This window comes from Ischnura elegans, chromosome 11 (assembly GCF_921293095.1).
Source record: "Ischnura elegans chromosome 11, ioIscEleg1.1, whole genome shotgun sequence".
In the NCBI taxonomy this organism is placed as follows: domain Eukaryota; kingdom Metazoa; phylum Arthropoda; class Insecta; order Odonata; family Coenagrionidae; genus Ischnura; species Ischnura elegans.
Window position 1 is genome coordinate 72,617,805 of NC_060256.1, and position 19,432 is coordinate 72,637,236.

General features: G+C 38.5%; 1 protein-coding gene across 1 annotated transcript in view; it reads right to left on the reverse strand.

The window, feature by feature from the left end:
- The window catches only part of LOC124167653 (phosphofurin acidic cluster sorting protein 1), a 76,616-nt gene extending 58,615 nt beyond the window's left edge, over positions 1-18,001 (reverse strand). Inside the window, exon 1 of the mRNA XM_046545635.1 lies at positions 16,708-18,001. Coding sequence (XP_046401591.1) covers positions 16,708-16,907 — 200 coding nt within the window. The 5' untranslated portion in view covers positions 16,908-18,001. The remainder of the gene's footprint in view (positions 1-16,707) is intronic.
- Positions 18,002-19,432: the final 1,431 nt, after the last annotated feature.

Below are 19,432 nucleotides of genomic sequence, written 5' to 3' on the forward strand. Positions count from 1 at the left end.
TATTCCCAAAAATTTCAAGAAAAGAGAATGCAGTTTATAAGTAAAAATTATGAATTTCTGACAAGCATTGAGTTTTCGTTTGGTTCTACCACAGCTGACTTGCCATAGCATGTACTACTACGTGGAAATATCGTTACGTTAAATCGGAAGAAGAGAATCCTGATGTAAAAATGACCAAGTAAATACCTGAAATAACATGGGATTTCCATAGCTCTGGTAACTTTTATCACATGTAAATAGATAAAATACACGATGAATTAAGGAGTAATGAAAACTTTTTACGACTACCAAAAATTAAGCCGCGAAAACAATGAAACATCATGGTCTCGTTTCATGGTGGGGTACCCAGGCTTCACCCGCATTTAAACATAAGAAATGTAGCATAAGGTCCTTCCCACGAAGCCATGATGTAAACTCCCACCTTAGCCGTAAGGTTATTTCTAACAATATGACTACCGTCGCAATATTCTGGGAAGTTGACCACTTGCTGTGATGCAGACCGGAGAGTTGCGGGAAAAGTCTTTGGTAATACCCGGATGAAAATATCCTGAGGATGCGACTACCTGATCGACTACGTATATCCTCCTAATGGGAATAGAGGATAAAAAACTTTTTAATAACTTTTATATAATAGCGAACCTGACAAAGTTTTTTCAGTTATATATCCTAATGGATATGAAATTACAATATTAATAGTAGTTATTGTTTTTATACCGCTGCTCATGACTCATGGAAGGTCGACCAGTATGCTAAGGACCGGAGGGATATGAAATCCAGAAATGGCGAAAGCCTTTGGAAACGCCGAACTCTCTCCCAATTACTTCGTGTGGATTCGCAGAGGTCACACATTAAGGAAACGACGATGAAAGGCCCACTAACCCATGGAGTTTACCATTTGAAGACTTAATAACGTCGTTTGAACAGGAAATTCAGCTCTTTGTTCGGAAAGTCCATCGAAGAATAATTTAGGGTACTGTAAAGGTATCGATTTACACCACGAAAGGTAATTGTTCATTTGAACATGCATCTCTCTAAGACATGGGAAACGCTGTGTAGTTTACGTTACGTTCATTGCCAAAAATATTGGCAACAAAAATTATAGGAGAAATGTTGCATTTTTCAAATAAAATATACCGTCTTCTACTGCAAATGACGACAAACAAAAGTTTCTCACATTTTCACCTTTGCTTCGACTGTCAACAAAAAACATTTTCTCTCGTTTTAAGACTAGAATCAAAATCCGTGACCGATCACGTGAGGTTTTTTTCCTCATGCCGTTCATACATCTCTAGCTTTACGTGAATCCTGACCGATATTTACCATTATAAATCATTCAAGAATAACTAAACGTATGCAGGATTTACACAGTATTTTGATTTATCGGGCCCTGCAATGCAAACTATGATATTATTTCACTATATTTTATATTGCAGCACAACTCATGAATTATATGAAACTCTACGGTAGCACGTAATGGAAAAAGATTCCTGAAATTGCAGAAAGGAATTACACAGTAGTCAACTTGCACAACCGTGCGAATTTTATTAAATTTCCCATACACAAAAAACAAAACAGAAGAGTAACAATGGAATCATTAAAGTGAAATATATATTACACAATAACCCAAGTTCATAATACAGAAAACTTTATATGCATGAGTGCTAGGGATTTAGATAAAATTGCACACCTACATTCATGAAAGATAAAGTGAAAATAGGGAAACAAAAATAAAAACTCCGGAAAAAGCTCGAGACAATCGACTATTTTAATCCTGAATGTCGAGATTTCCAAGTCATATTTAAAAAAAAGTCCGAAGCAATAAAAGCATCAAGGTCATAAACCCGGAAAAAAACGCCACGAAAATCCCTTCCGGTTAAAACTTTGGCACTATGGACAAACATCGACGGTTAGACATGAGCAGTAAATTGCCAACGCGACGGCCCGTGCAACGGCATACTAGGAGTTTGCGCATGTTAACTTTAGGAGAGGGGCCACGATGAAGGGCCATTCGTTTAAGTGCGGCCAGGCCTGACACTGGCCATTCGATAGCATCACTCGTAATCGCGAGCAGTGAACACGCAACATGTGACTCGGAAATGCGAATAAACACACCACGACGCATTAAGCTTTGCAGAGAAGTTACTGCGGCAAGAATGGCAACTAAGCGGTATATGCCCCGTCAAAGATAGCGCGCAATTAAAAACGTCACGTATGCCTCGACGGATGCTTTCAGAAAAAAGTTAGGGCATAAATTAGGCGAAGCGATTAAACTCTCTGCTACATTGCGTACAAACTCCTACCGTTTGATTTAAGCCCCACCACGCTGAATACACTAACATCACTTCCCGTAAAGGTCAACTGACATTCACTACTCTCTTTGCGCATGGTATTAAATTTATGATTTAGTATTATTGCCAGGGGCAATCTACTGGTCAAGATAAGTTGACTTGGAAGCAGGACGATAATGCTCATAACTGCGAACCCCGATTCTATTTTTTCTTCATTTCTCCACCTTCCCGCATTCTATCTTGGTAATATAAAATTCGTTCACTGGATTTGATTTTCTTTAATACTATGAAATGCCAGCACATAAACTTTCTACCACTCCACCCATAATAGTAGAGAAAATAAGAACGAGTAACCTACATTAAAAAATAGATGTCTCAGTTTCCGTATTTACATTCGATCAGAGCATCAAGGATCAGCCAGTAGAGACTTAAAGACCCTGCATATCAAATTCCAAAAGCACATACGGCAATTTTTTGCAATAACGCACTCGAAAAAATATTCACAATCTAACAATCCTGACTTTAAGAGGCATAGACAAAAACATTAAAGAAAAAAGCGTTACGTTTTTTCGAATGGAGGTTTTCCGCACTTTCCGATCAAAAATGGAAGAAAATACGATATATCATCCTATCGTGAAATATGACGCAACAATCATTCGCACATTATTCACCTCACTTCAACAGCTCGTGATTCAGCTACTAAATCCTAAACAGAGTAACTTAAACAGCCTTCATTTTTCAATGATGCTACAGATATTAGAATCCATGAGGAAAGGAATGGTTATTCCCACACTTTTTAATTCCAAAACTCAATAACCGACCACGGTTTCAATACATTTTGTCATTTTCAACCTTCCACCTTGAAAATGACACAATGCGTTGAAATCATGGTAGGTTCTTGAGTTTTGGAATTAAAAAGGGTGGGAATCACCATTTGTGTCCTTTCATCATGGATATATCGAACTTCCACCAAGTCAAGCCAGAAACGATTTTATAAATATTACAATGAGACGTGATCTACCGGTCACGACGGGAACCAGAATATAGATGTACCCAAAGCGATACCACCACCTTCAATCTCATTTCTTTCTTTAGCTTAGAATATTACTTCTCCAACAGCGCTATAATCCCTGCTTTTTTCTCAAAATTACTTTTTGCCGTTTATTTAGATCCTAGAGCCTCATTTAGATATCTAATGATGATGAATGAATGTTCGTAGGATCACTAATGAAAGTTTATGAACACCATAACAATGGATACTTAAAAGGTGTGTCGGCTAAAGATGTGATCAACTAGTACGCTGTTTTATCTATTAGATGCAGTGTGATGCCGCTATTCTGAAGGGAAGATAAAAGAGAAGAAAAATTAATGGCATCGAATATATGAAATACCTACCTAAGCATTGGAATAGCACGCGTGTATCCTGACATATAGGCAACACACCGTACGAACACGTGACTCCCTGGCTTTGAAATGGTAATAATATATTTAGCGTCCACATTTTGATTGTTACTAGCGATAGAATCATGGAAAATCACCAAATAGTGTGCCACAGAAGACTAAAAATACTAAAGTGAGGTCTGAACACGTTAACTTTGTAATGGACAGGCGAGGATTTTACCCCTCTGCACCGAGGCTAACGGTTAAAAAACTCTAAGGCGTCGAAGCTGAACACAGCGCAACAAACAAGACTAGCAGCATAAATAAAGGTGAATACGTAAAACAAATATGTGTAAATTATTTTTATTTCCATACCTAGAAACGCACTCAATCCTCACATCATAAGCCAAACTGACGACTTTCAAGTACTAGAATAGATTCGAGGTAATTCAAGGCAAGTGCGGAAGATATTATTCAGAAAGCATAGAGCGCTAAACATCAGATAAAATGTTAATGCATGAGTGACAGTACTTTGACTAAATTTATTAGAAACAGTACCTAGAGCAAGGAAGTCAGAAAATTACTTTTTATAAGATTCTACAAGATTTTAAACGCAAAAGGAACGAAAAAATCTTAAAATATATTTATTTTCACTTTTTATTTCACCCCATTAAATTTCCATCTCGTCCTCATCTTTTAGTCTCAGGAAAGAAGGAAAGATAGATCACCATTAAACATTTTCTTAATTGTTCAACTGGTTAATGCGAAGAAGAAGAAGAAGGGGAAGCTATTCATGCATAAATTGTTGTATTGAACACCAAAGATAGAGTTTTTCGTATTATAAATACGTTGAACGTGGCACATTTGTATCAACACTTTACTTCGAATAAAGTAGCATCAAATTATGCAAAATTAACTTCTTGAAATAAAACCCGCACAAAACTATTTTGTTTTTTTTTCCTCACTATCACACGCCTTCACTATTTTTCCATTCCCTATTTAAACTTATTCCACAGAAAAGAATTCAATAAAATTCCCCCAAAATGAAATATTTTAAGGAAAAAATGACACTACTCGGTAAGGCGTGTTCATGAAAAAATTCAATCCAATAAACTGGGCGCCAAGTTTCGACGGGTAAGAGTATAGATAAAATGTCTGAGCCTATCGTCTTCTGGAGACCCAGGATTAAAAGGGAACAATCCTAAATTCCTTTCCCTTTAAGCTGTAGAAGCGAAACAAAAAGAAAAAAAATAACTATAATTAGGTATTTTTCCAGGTCAAAGATTTCCTCGCCATAAAAAATTTCAACAAGTGAATGACGATAACTAATAACGATCAATGGAATAAAGAACACCCTGTCATTTATTTTTTCACACCAGTAATGATTTAGTAGCTGAAAATGAATATGTGGGATGGAGGCTAATATACTGGATACAAGATAAAAGACGCCCAAGACGAGAAAGACAACATTAAGGGGAGCCGTTAACGACTCCACAATCCTAAGAGGCGATAAAATAATCTACAATATGTTAATAATTGTTGAGTTATTATGGTAACGACACCCCTTCAAACATATTTGTACCACAAACTATACTGAAAAAAAACAAATAAAATCATATCAAATTAGTAAAACAAGGTGATAACGTAGATTAAAATGTAAAAACCCATTTTTAAGAAACCGATCACAGTGATTATTTAGCCGGAAATAAAAATTTTAATACTACTCAAAAAAATTAATAACTCGCTCCTTTAAAGAAAGTCGAGGAAATTCAAGGAAGGGAAACAAATTTACTCGCTGACCTGCATTCAAAAAGTCCGATTAGTTTCTGTTGCATCTATTAATGGGACTAAAATATCGATGACAATTGTAAACAATTATAAAGAAATTTTATTAAATCTTGGAATTTTTCCTTCTTCAAAAGCATGCATTTAGCCAATCCATCGAATTTTTTTCTCCCACTTCTCCATGATACCGAATAATCGATCACTTTGCACTGATTTAGTAAATCGTTCGAGTTTAATTTTCGCGGCTATATATTTACATCTACATACTACCCCGCAAACCCGCTTAAAGGGGTGTGGAAGGGGGTGTTAGGACATCAGCCATAAAAAGAAAACGCACCAACGAAATTACGACCAGCATTTACTAAGTCCTTTATTGTTCGGGGGAAAAAGGAATTCGCATATCTATCCGTTCGACAAAATATCTCTCTTAATTTATCGCTCCTGTCGGATCTGGAAATATAGTGGGTCTCTAATATTATGTTCTCCGTGTCGCACTGAAATATTCCCATTCTCAATTGTTCAAACAATCTAAGCCTAGCGCGCAGCCTCCGAGTCTCCAGCGGGTCCCAGCCTAATTCTTGGAAATTCTTATCAATGGAAAAAGTTATAAATGCACCTCTGCTGATGGGGCGAGGCTAACATTCTGAATACGTGAAGGGAAACACGAAAGGTTGGGAAAACCGGGAACTGAGGGAAGAGACGTCACGTGAACGCACAAAGGGGGTAATATTAAAGGGTGGCGTGATGGGGTGGCGTTCATGGGAGTGCGTCAGGCGCCAGTCACAGTGACTCATTCCAATCGACCAGAAGCGGGGAAGAGAAATAAAAAAGGAAAGGGAAGGAATCGAAGAAATAAATATACGAACCCAACACCGACCCCGATCCGAGGTCTGACTCGTCTAGGGAGATATTCTTGCAGGGTTGGTGGCGTGGAGGGGGGGGGGGAAGAAATACGAAGGGAGAAAGCCGGGACATCCCCGAAGATATAATAAACAGTGAATGGAGGTTGTGTCGATGGTGGACGGATGACAGAAATGGGGAAACGGAGGAAATCAACAGGAGTGGAGACATCTGCCGAGTTGAAGGGGAACGAAAGGAGGGCATGAGCAAAATCCTTCGACCTGATATTTAAGGGGTTGCATATAACTTTCGTTCGACCGGTATTCGTGACGTATCTATTGCTTATTACTTACGCTATCATATAACAATCTTTCGCCGTCCATATAGCAGACTGTATTACGCAATTGTATGTATCTCAAATCTGACATTTCTACCTCAGCATTTTTTCACATGTAAAAGTTTTGTATCTGAGGCACAGAAAAGTGTTGACAAAATGTGGCTTACTCTACATATAAACTGCAAAGTATAAATACAGGATCATTATAAAAGAAAGGAGTGATTTGAGTAATTCATAGGAAGATAATAGATCTCACACCATGCAGTTTTATTGTGGTAGTACATAAAAGCGTTGTTTATAGATATTGCGGCTTTAAACATTAAATTAATGACGCGATGAGAACCATTGACGAATAGATGTTAACTAACGTTCGGACATAACTTGAGCATGATTTGGTCATTTGTCGACTGACTAAGGGCGTACATATTGAAATTTATGAATTATGCAAAAAAAAACTTTTTAAGATGATAAACTAAAAAAATATTAACTCTAAGTAGCTCTGTTTTCATTTCAACCATGCTCAAAACCGCACAATTCTTTTATGATATCCCTGTTTAATAGCCCAAGTTTTAAGCATCGTTAAAAAAGACCAAAACACAAACGTTATAGCGAGAGGCACGCTTATCCTTAACTCATAAATTCATTCCTCCGAGGGATATTAATACACTCGAGCACGCATTATGTCACTGCAGCAACAAAAACCGAGGAAAATATTAAAGACAAATATTGTATAAAAATGTTGAATGGAAAGAGCGAAATAAATACTCATAAATAGATTTTATTTATATCTTATTACTTATCCTTCGCAAGCATCAAATTTAATGGAAATAATATTTACAATCGAAATAAATAGCATGACAACAAACGTCACAGTCAGGTCTTCAGATCCACCACACTGAGTAGGTTTTTATACATTTAGGCAATTTAATCTACATCCTAAACGCAGAAGCCTGTGGATATACTTACTTGAGTTCGAGTCTACATTTTCAGCGAAAAATACAATAATTCTAGATACCTCCACGCATCACAAATGAATAAAATCACTGGGATCCAAAAAGCAGTCATCTACGAAAATAGTTAGATTAGGTAAAAGAATTCTAATGTTTACCGAGGGTACAGTTGGCGCACGAGAAATTGGACGGGAACATGGAAGGATATCAGCGAAATTCTGACCAAATATTCCTGTTTCTGGGTTAGGATTAATAGATTTATCGTTATTTCATCGTTAATCATTGAAGAAGGTGGAAGATCAATATATTTGGAAGTAAGAGGTTTTCAAAATATTGAAATCGATACCTCTTACCGATCATCTAATGTTTCTTCACTTCCACCAAAATTTATTGCAACCGTTTTTTTAAGATAATTCCTATACCATGCTCATTTTTATTTCATTTTTTCGTATTTAAATGTTAATTTTCTAGCTTCCGAAATGTACATATTAGTTATTAGATTGAATTGGTTTAAAGATCGACTTCCTACGATCCGGTTAAAATCACGCGGACAGAAATATTTTCAAAAGAAATCCCCAGCTAAAGTGCTCAGTAAGGCGGGCATTTTAGGTACTCAGTCTGTCGGTTGGGAAGTTAAGCCATAGTGCCTCGTGCCAGGGGGGTAGCTAAGAATTAAGGGTATGGGGGTTTTAGGCGCAACTAATACTTAGGAGTGTGGGGATATTGCATACCCGCTAGGGTAGCGGGAGTTGCGGGGGGACCTTTTCCAGAATTTTTTTAAAGATTAATGGTTCAAAATTGCGAGGTTTACGGCTTTCTGGGGGTAATTTGATTAATCCTAGCATTATTCTATAAGTAATACTAATCCAATTAAGTAAAATGGATTAAACTTAAAAAATTCTCTGAGCTCTAGGGGATGTTTTATCACCCAAACCCCCCCCCCCCCTCGCTGCGCCACTGCCTCGTGCACCTTCCATAAAGAGCTGAATAGCTGAATAACACAAACTCTTGGTTTATCTCTCCCCTCCTTTCCATTTCATTAGGGATACAATTTACCTGAGCTGTCAGTCACCTTCCCTAAACATCCATCCAATTTTCTCCGTAAGTAACATTTTTGCCTTTCCGAATTAGGAAAACCTTGCCATTCTTCCTAAACCGAAGAAGAATTCTAGGCTTTCTATCACTCCTCACAAGAGACAGCTTAGATTGGAAGATAATAGGAGTTGGGGGAGAAAGAAGAGAATGGGCAGACGGGGAGACATCTGCCGGATGAGACGGAAAGTAGCGGAAGGAGAACGGGTAGACAATATCGAAGGACGGAGACATGGGCCACGTGGACTGGTTGGGTTGAAGGAATTGGATACACAAGACATTTGACACAAACACAAGAATAGTGATGGAAAAATCGATTTCGATTAAAATCGAAAATCGAGTTTTAAATGCCAAACATCGACGAAATCGAATTCGAACCTTGATCTTCGAGTTTCGATCAAAACTCGACTTTTCGACTTCGATATTGACCCTTTCCTTAGATCTCAGCAGCATCACTATCCACATATGATAACGCCATTCGTCTCGAGTGAAAGAGTTATATCGAAGGCCAGTAAAATTGGAAGACATCAAGCAAGCATCGCAATCAGAAAATTGACATTTAAAAGGAATTTAGAGAACCCCAATGGCTTAGATCGTCGATCCCAAAACATCAATGTTCAAGGTTTTGTAAATTTTTACTAATTTATATTCACGTACGTATTCCAAGGTGATTTTGTGCATAATTTTCTGCAATAAGTATATTGAGTGTTTTTCGAATGCATAATAAACATGTTTTTGTACAAAATGTATTATTAACAAGAACCGTCAATTTTTTCGATCAATCGATTTTTCGGTTCAAATTTCGATTTCGCTGAAAAGTCGAGTTTTTCATTTCGATAAAATATCGATTTTGACGGCCTTTTTTCATCACTACTTCTGAAGACAGAAAAAATCGTATACAAGATGCTAGAAGGACGAAGATTACAACCAGAAGGGTAGCAGTGATTACAAAAACAGGGTTGAGAGAAATTTACAAGATGAGGTATTGGGGTTACAATGATTACTAAAATCCTCCTAAAAATCAAAAAAATAATTTTTATCTTAAGCCTTATCGCATCTTAAAACAATCCTAAATGAGATTCCGTGCGCTTCACCCAAATACCTCAGAGGTGACTTATCACGTCAGTTTTAACGTACACTCACCGACCGTGAAGGCAAAACTGGCAGTTTTTGGACACTTCTGGATGGGTATTAGCCGTCAGACAAACAATTTTCCGATAAAATAAAAAAAATACGGCGCTAAAGAATAACTTTTTCTCTTGACTGCACAATTCCGAACGTCACGTCAGTATGTTTCCTCTCCGCGCTGTAACACATACAATATATGCTGCAATGCTGCATACGAGATTATTTACGTTCATTTGACGTTCACGTGACAGAAAAATCCCAAGAATTAGGAAGCAATGGTAATAACTTCTTTCTACCATATGTTGGTGAAAAAGTTCCCGCCGATCACAAATGAAAATCGAAGGTAAAGAGAAATAATTTACGGCTGCTTTACCAGTTATGGGCGACAATATTTCCTATCAGAGCATAGGTGTCTCAAAATACCCAAATAGAAAATGCCGAAAAGACGAAACTTTAAGCGGGTTTCGGGCACGATATCTTAGAATCCCTCCGAATGATTGATGTGAAGAGAGATTTGGCGAAAACGTGCATTATTGCCTAGGAAAGGAATATTTAAGCGAACGGGAAATCAAATGACAATCCACTGATGCCATTAACAGAAATGTACTATTTCTAAATAGATTGCCTTATTAAAAGTGTCATTTTTATACCTTCAATTTAAAACAGTTAAATTTGTGCTTTTACAATGAAATTTGGCATCTACATCGGAAAAGGTAGCAGATTTTGTTGAGAGAGAAGCAAATTTATAAAATTTGACCCCATTCTGTTGGTCCAACCGCAAATTTTGATTTTTCCTTGCGGGATTTCCATGATTAAAAAAACCGTACACAAAAAAGTCTGATTTTCTTAGATAAAATGTCATTTTCAAAGCTTTTGGGTATGGAAAAACAATGGAACTATTTGACCTAATTTACTACAAAAGATTCATCCTTGTCACCGGTCACAGGGGTGATCACAGATCACAGGTCCAAGGTCAAAGGGGAGGCATAAACGAAGCTACCATACTGTAGCAATGGTCATAAAAAATGTTGAAAAGAACATTTTTCATGTTTTATAGTGGTTTAAGAAATGTATCAAATAAACAAAACTTTTCAAATAATTGCAAATTTTCAACTATCCATTATGAAATTGAAATTTTCCTTGCCATTTTTACACGGACCAGATGAGCACTAGTATTATAGTACTTAGATATGTTCAATGAACATTGTTGTTCAAACGTTGTTGTTCAACACGTTCAAATATTGTTCATATTCATATTAGAAAAAAACTCTAATCCTGCAACCAAAAACTATAAAATATTTATAGGTAGTACAACACATTTAAGCGTCATCCATTAACACAAAAATATACCAGTAAGACACGTAAAACAATAACTAGGTAAATATAGGCAAACCGCCAATAATACCTAGGTAACTTTGCGATGACCACAGAGAGTCATAATCCGTAGTTAACTTCAGAATATACCGTGTTACCAAAAATACACAAGGAAAAATTACGACTTGAAATGAAAATTTTGGAAAGGGTGGCCAAAAAGCCATTTATAAAAGTTTTGGGTTCCGATACCTTTTCTTCCACGAGCAATTATCTCCAACACTCCGGCGAATTCGAGAGGACCAACCCGGATTCGTATACCTAATTGCTTTTCTTTTTCCATATCGTTCCTGGTAAGGAAGTAATAGCAAACTTCAAACTTTCACATCCTTATAACCTTTCGAGGAAAAAAAACCAAGTGCTTCAAACCTACTAAACGATCAAGAGCGAAAAAAGTTCTCAGGACGGAAGTCAATTTGGGAAACGATATTATTTTTTAAAAATTTTAACTTTTATAGAGCTCGATACAAAGAGTATCATGAGATTTCATTGCGCAGTTTCGACGGAAATAAGAATTCATTTATCAATGTCACCCAAAAAGTTTTGCAGGTACAAGAGACATTTGCATAGTTCCAAGGTGTCATTTTTCGCCAACATTCATCCCAGTTCAAACATTTAGGAAATCCACGTGTCACTCACTCATTGTCGAAAATGTAGATACGAATAAAATTTTGTCAAATTCACAAACTATGAAGAATCTGAGTTTTTTCCGGTGAAGAACTCGAATCAACTGCTCTAGGGGTTCCAACCGGATCAGGGTCTGAAAGATGCCGGCCGACGCGTCGCGACGTTTCGCTGGGAGACTTTTCCAGCACCCTTAGGATTGATGATGCCGATGTGAATATTTTACCGATATATACACCCTCCACCTTCACCTATTTGTATACCCTAGGTGAAGGAGGGTATATATGCAGGAAAAATAGTAACGTCGGTATCATCAGCCTTGAGGATGTTGTGAAAGTCTCCCAATGAAACGTTGGCCAACATCATGCCGATCCCGACCCGGTTGGAAACCCGAGAGAAGTTCATTCACAAAAATATGATTACGAAACTATCTCAAACCTTAACAAATTCTGATTTTCCACTGGTAGAGCTCATACTCTAGTTCCACATACAGTTGAAGGTTAAGCGGTGAACCATACTGTAAATTGAATAGCTTATTTCATTAAATTGCAGTAGGACTCGCATTTATGATTTAAAAAAAACTTTAGTTCCTAATAGGACTTATGATTTAAACTCAGCCAAAAATTTACGCACAAATATCATTTTAAAGGATACGCAAAGACACCAATAATTTCAAACATATCTACCAATGGAGGTAAATTAAATTCAATTGAAAAAATAGCTTTGACGCTTAGAAAATTTCCTTTCAATTTCAGAAAAACTCTGTGAAATTTGCAAACATATTAATTCTTTGCAAAGGAATTCAACGACCACTCATTTTCAGGAATTTTCTTGGTTTCGGTTGCCGATTTTCCAAGTTTGTAGCAAAACTTGATGGCGTACCACTGCTCTAAATTTTGCTCCACTGCAACTAACAACGAGGCGTCAAAACAGGAGGTCACTAAAACATTAGTCCACACTCAACTAATGCAATTTAGATTTTTGGAGCCATACGAGTTGCGAGGTTTAGTGTAATTTTGTGCATAATCATCCCCAGCATACATTTGGCGATAATTTTTTATATCTTTCAGAGTTGGAATCACAGCGAAATGAGTGTTTTCGTTTTAAAAGCAGAAAGAATGGATGACTTCAACACTTAATCACTTAAACACAATATAAATACGCAACTACGATAATCAGTACTCAGCCGAAGAAAAAACCCAAAAACTTATATAAGCTTGGCCATCCTCCACTTACATAATCATTCAATTTCGCTGTAAATTATGGTACATCTACTTAAGAGTTGGCTGTTCAACCATGACTCACAGCCATAGAAGTGCTCGTCAAGATAAAAGGACACTGGAATATTTATAGTTTCCAATAGTACTCCAGAAAATAATGTCATTTAAAAGGAAAGGAAATGATAATTAATGGGGATAATGACCCACAACTAATCCATTCCATGAAAATATAACGCCGATCCAAGCTTCGTTGTAATAATACCGACAAGGAGTAATTTCCAAATGGATTTCGTTATTTATAGAATATTATTCCTCTGACGATATTGGCTACTACTGAGAGAGAACCTAGGCTCTCAGGAAAGTAGTCTAACTCGTATTCTACCACAACCGACCTACTCTAGCACAAGGAATACCGTTACAGACGAACTCCATGAGTGCCCCTTCTCTTTCATCTAGTTCACTATACTAATTCCTCATCTTCAGGGGCCAGCAGTGTGATACGGAATCAACTGTCACGTGGGTTACACAAGCCAGCTTAGATAAGAGGCCTCCTGCCCATTACTCACCCACGCTTCGCATTATCACAGCTGGAGCAGGTGGTGATCAAATGAATACAGAGCCTTCCCAAGGCCATACTCAAAAACAAAAACATATTTACATGAGCTAATGAGGAAAGATGCTAGCGAGCGATGGCATCACACCAGGATGTCATTATACTATCAAGTCATGCGAGGGCCAGTGGGCGTATCTTCATGCTTGACACACGAACGCTGCTGTCACATCGAGCAATTTGATATAACAAAGCCAGAGGCAGCCGAAGCCGCAAGGGATAGTGATATTTCCTTCGGTCGTATTCCACCAGGAGTTTTTAAGTCGCATAAATTTCATTTGTCTCCTTCTTTATATAAACTTTCGGCACCAGATAATCCCTCATAGAGTCGAAACACATCACGAAAAAGTGTATAATTATTTACGTAATACAAAAATATTGGATGTTTTATACTAAAGTGTTCACTATTCATTTCAAATTAAAAATCATTAAGGTTCATCAAAGCGAAGTCAACCCTCATTTAATTTTCAATTTGCGAGATTAAGGATCTCATTCCGATTTACAAGGTTGAAAGCAAAAAAATATAAATCGCGGTAATGAGATACCTAACTGCGTGCGTAAAACTATCCCAAATGACGGTGAATATCTTGAATAAAAATACCAGAACATTGTCTATTATATTACTTCTTCTAACCTCCCTAAATTCAATTAATAATATCCATTAAAAAATAATAATTAATAAACTGAAATAGGAGGGAAAATACGAACGACTCGTAGAAATAGATTTCCTTGGGTGAAACGAAAGCTATTTGAATACCTTACCGGAAGTACTTCGGGAGAACTTTAAAGCTCTAAAAAAATAATTCCTCTGTTCAACCGCCATGATGAAAACAGGAATATTTCCCCAGGTCACCTCATTGATCAAGGGCCCCAATTTAAAACCCCTGGCCGTTTTTACCGAATACGCTTGGAGATGAATAGCCAACAATTGCCGTAAAATCCTAGAGGCTAAGTAAAAAATAAAATTTTGGACAGGTCAGCGTTGGCCCTTTAACCATTCGTCCTTAAGTGCGACCAATTCCGCAAGGAAGATTATTATTCGCTTTGACCTGCACTCAAAGCAGGACACACTGAGAACCAAAAATTTACCAGGAAAAAGGTAACTAAGCTACGTGGATGGTAAATACACTTGAAAGATCTGGCTTCGGCCGTTGACTATACGAAAGGAACGGCTGTACGTTCCAACAGACGGGTGGAGTGCTGTACTTACAGTACCTAAAACCAGAAATTTAAACAAGGATCAGTTTATTCTGAAAATTACTCGCCATCGCCAGGATTAAATACTTGTCGGAAAGGGAAGTACCTACGTTAGCCAACCCACTAGAACTTATTTTAATTTCAAGTCCAGCTATTTTCACTGGAAGTTCTAGATAGGCAATGAGATTAGGGGTCGGTTAAATTGAAGACTACATGTGAAAGAATTAATAAACTACGTTTTCCAAGAAAATACGTTACAACAGAAAACCGTTATACATTGATAATAGATATTTTAGATTAGTTACGCTTCTAATGATCTGGTGATTCATGTGAAATGGGTGGAGGCGGGAAGCTGGATTGGGAGGACATAAAAATGATAGCTGTAAACCAAATTCATGGAATAGAATCCTAGTGAAGGCTTCTAGAGCATAAAAAATGTTAAATATTCCAAAGTGCGATACTTAAATAATTTTTTTAACAAGGATACCCTCCACTTACTCCCCTTCTGAATTAGTTTACAGTTTGGCCTCTGTCCACTTGTACAGGAACATCACCTCAGTATAAGAAAGATTTGTTAAGATAAGTTTCCAACGAAGATGGGGCTTACAAATCTCTATCAGCAATTGAGTTCAAAATATTAAATATAAGGGTTATTAAAAACTCTTTTATTACTAACTGAAGGTTTGTTCTTTAAAATTAGAAAAAAAGAAAGGATTATGAAATATAGAAAAAAGAAAAAATAAAAAAAATGTCTTCGCTTTTTCGCAAAAAAAAAAATGGAAAAAGAAAGCTTAGCGAGTGGCCACAAATATTTGGTAAAAACAAAATAAGATGATTGAAATCAACGCGAAAGATTCCGCAACGTGACACACCCGAAGAAAATTTTTCGATGGCACGGTGACAAGAGCGAAAGGACCAAACAAATTAGGTTCAGATAAATGAAAAAAAATATGCCTGTTTATTCTCGCTTCGCGGATACGTTTTCCGCTATAAATACGATAAAACGCTATCGGCCATATGAATTTTAAACCTCAATGACTTCCATTTGAGACCATTCCAATATTTTCCACATCAATTAAATTTTTTCGCGATTCTGTCAACGTTTATCACGAGAAGGAAATATATATCAGCAAAAAATCAGATACGAGACTCTCATGAAATGGAGATATGATAATCTGATATCTTAACTTATACATAAATTCCCGATAAATGACATAAAAACAAATAATTATTGATTAATAAAAACAGGAAAAATACCTAAGGATAAAGAAAAAACAGGGAGATACCAAACTCACACACAGATATCACCGTCCATTCAATACTCCTATTTGGACTGGAAGCGAGAGAAATAGTCGATACCAACGATCCTAAAAGAAATAATTCAGCATAAATTTCTGATATGAATTTTGGCAATTATTCTTCAACCAAAGTCAAAGTCGACGCCTGGTGAGAAAATACCATAGCATACTAATTTTACCTATCAATCACCATCTAATGAATTCCTAATACAATCCGAACATCCAAGGGTGATGAAGTGGAATTTTTCCATTCCACATTGAAATAAACACTGGCTATTTTTTACGATCATAAAATTGAATCTTCACGGATGTTGCAGTAACATCGAAACATAGGTCGAAAAATTTTTACAGCTCATAAAATTGTGTTTTTTTGAAATTTGCAAGTGTTTATTTCAATAATGAATTCCCGTTGAATTCGTTCTTAAATATACAAAAGGAATCAGCCACGTCTTACCGGAGGGAACTATTCATGATTCACGAGTTCAAGAACCTCCATTTCCCCTATTCATGAGACACTCAACGGGTGGGGTCACCTTTTTCGTACGAGAGGACACCGCGGCCCACCAACACCTCCGAGGGCAACCCACCTCTTCTGCACACTTCCCGGACTGCCGTCACCGCCCCCGGAGGCTGCAGGGGAAGACGAAAGAGGCGGGGTTAGACCTTGGCCCTTGGCGTACTTCCCGGTCGCAACGTCCCCCGAAGGCGGATCTTCCAGACGGCTGAACCCCCGAAAGGTGAAGCGTGCCCGGAGGCCCACTGGTTGAGTCGTACACGAGGTATCCATGGAGAGGGGAGAGATACGAAGGGGAGATCCACAAGAAGGGTTATCCTTACACGCAGACACGACTTCTCCGGCTAATACCACTTATCCCCCCGCAAGACTCCGAAGCCGGACACGTATGACCCTTCGTGAAACACGGGAAGTCCATCAAGCTCGATATCCACAAGACTTCGACACTTCTCCCTCGCGGCACTATAACTCCTGGCGTAGAAGACTCGTCGTTCGAACGGTATGAACACATCTAGTCCATCAAATGCATCGCAAACATGACCCTGGACCGAAAAACTCCACTTCACTGAGCGAGAAGAATGGTATATTTACCAAAACAGGAAAGACACACGGTCGTGCTCGTAGACTGGACGGTAACGTCAAAGAAGCCGGTCGCATCACTGGTGACGGAGGCCTGGCACGCGCTCAAACCCACACGTCTCGAAAGGGCGCAATTGGAATCGTGCGCTCTCCAGAATCGTCGCTCATATTTTTTTATCTTCTTTTTTTACCCCCTTGGAAGTAAGGGAGCAACAAGTCGTGGAGACGGCACAATCAGTGTCATCCAACGTCACAAGCTCCCATTGAGGTTAGTCGGAAAGGCATCTGGTCCACCACCGAAGGCCCACGCATGCATTATGCATGGAGCGTTAAGTATGCCGGTCCATTCATAAATGCCGGCCTGACACGGATTCGTGAAAAATGAGAGCGGCTATTCCTTCAAGAATAGAAATCCCCACGGATTACTGCGCTTGCGCAATACTGATCAATTGATTTATGATCACAGCCTACATCACTATAGATCTAAAATAAGGCCTAAAAATATAAGCTCAAAGAAAATGAAGGAGCCGACAGAGGAAATGCATTAATATTAAAGGAGCAAGTCTGTAACTCTTATACCGAATCGATAAAGGAGTTTCCGTAGATAAGCGATTGATTGAGAAGTAAAGCAAATAATCAGGTATTTAAAAGGTGGATATTGGGATTACGGCTTAAAATATTCGATAGTTTCGATCATATCGGCTTTCTTTATTAATGCAAAGATAAATTGCACATGGAAGGCTTTAGGTAAAAAATGAATCGGGGACGAAAAGTTGACAATCTCAATTAAAGAAATAAATCTGACGTTTTGAAGATGTAAGCAACGGGAACCGGTGAGATAATTTGCGCCAAGTCCTAACTCTTCTCAGATCGCTGGACACAGCCTGGCAGAGAAAATGGAAAAAACGAGGCGGGAGACAGATACACTTCTGCACTGAGAAAACTTCACAATACGCCCACCCTGAACCGCACACGACTCGATCAGTTTAAAAAGAAATCCATTGGGTATCCTCGTGCAACAAGACCAGATGAGTTCACCGTCTCACACGGCGGAGGACACGACAACTTCTACGTCGCTACTACAGCACAGCCACTGAGAAAGAAGAGATAAGGTCCGATACACAAAGAATGGTGGGGGTCCTCAAACCACGACACTCTGACTCAATATATTCCCCGCCCTATTAGCCTCCCACTCAGATCCACGAGCCGGGGCACAGTAGTGGCGACAGTCGACGAGGTGACGAGATGGGATTCTCGAGGCCGGACACCAATAATCGCCTCGGGACCGAGGCGGAAGAGGATGATCCAGAATTCGATTGGCCCGAAGACGCAGAAAGGAAGGTGGAGTGAGGAACTCCGGCGACAAATGAGAGGAGGCTTTAGGGACCACGGTTATCAAAGAGGGACGATGACCACGCTTACGTTACCACAATAGCTGACAAATAGAAACACTAGCTTCAACACTTCAGATCAACCGATTCCCAAAGGTAACGTGATACCGAATTAATTGAAGACGAGAGAAAGATCCATTTGGGTAATCGGGAATTCTTGGAACAATAGTTATAGAATGGGTATCGGAATCAAATTCGACAAAACTCCAGTTTAACAAAGATACTTCATTTTTGATTGATTTGCAGATTGGAGGAACGGCACCCGGAAGGAATATAAAGATGACCAATCCACATTTTCAGCAACTGCAACCGTGATCGAGCAGCCATAGGCGTCACACGCGACAAAAAATTGATTTGGCAAACTGCAACACTCTGTTTGAAGTGCTTCAGCAACAACGGTGAATCCACAGGCTTGTAAACGAGTGTGACACATCCAGGGATAAAAAATCCAAAAGATACACCATCCTCTTTCGAGTTGACACAACTGTGGTCGTACGCGCACCAGTTCCTTAAGTGGCAAGAATATTATGCGCTGACTGCTCCCAATAATTTACTTTGGCTGTCAAGGGAAACAGCAACTTTGATGAGGCATAAAATCAACAACTCTCGTCACAACGTCTTGCATACACAGGAGCCTTATGTAGAGACAAGATTCATGAGCTGATGTTCTTCTACTCAACGCGATTCGACAATATGAGCGACTTTTTCGGCTTGCATAAGGGGGCCACAACACTTAGATGCAACCAGATGCTCAACTATTCTCCTTCGTGCCGGGATAAGTCCAGTCCATGCGGTCACCGGCGACTTCTACGGCCCGAGGAGACCCAC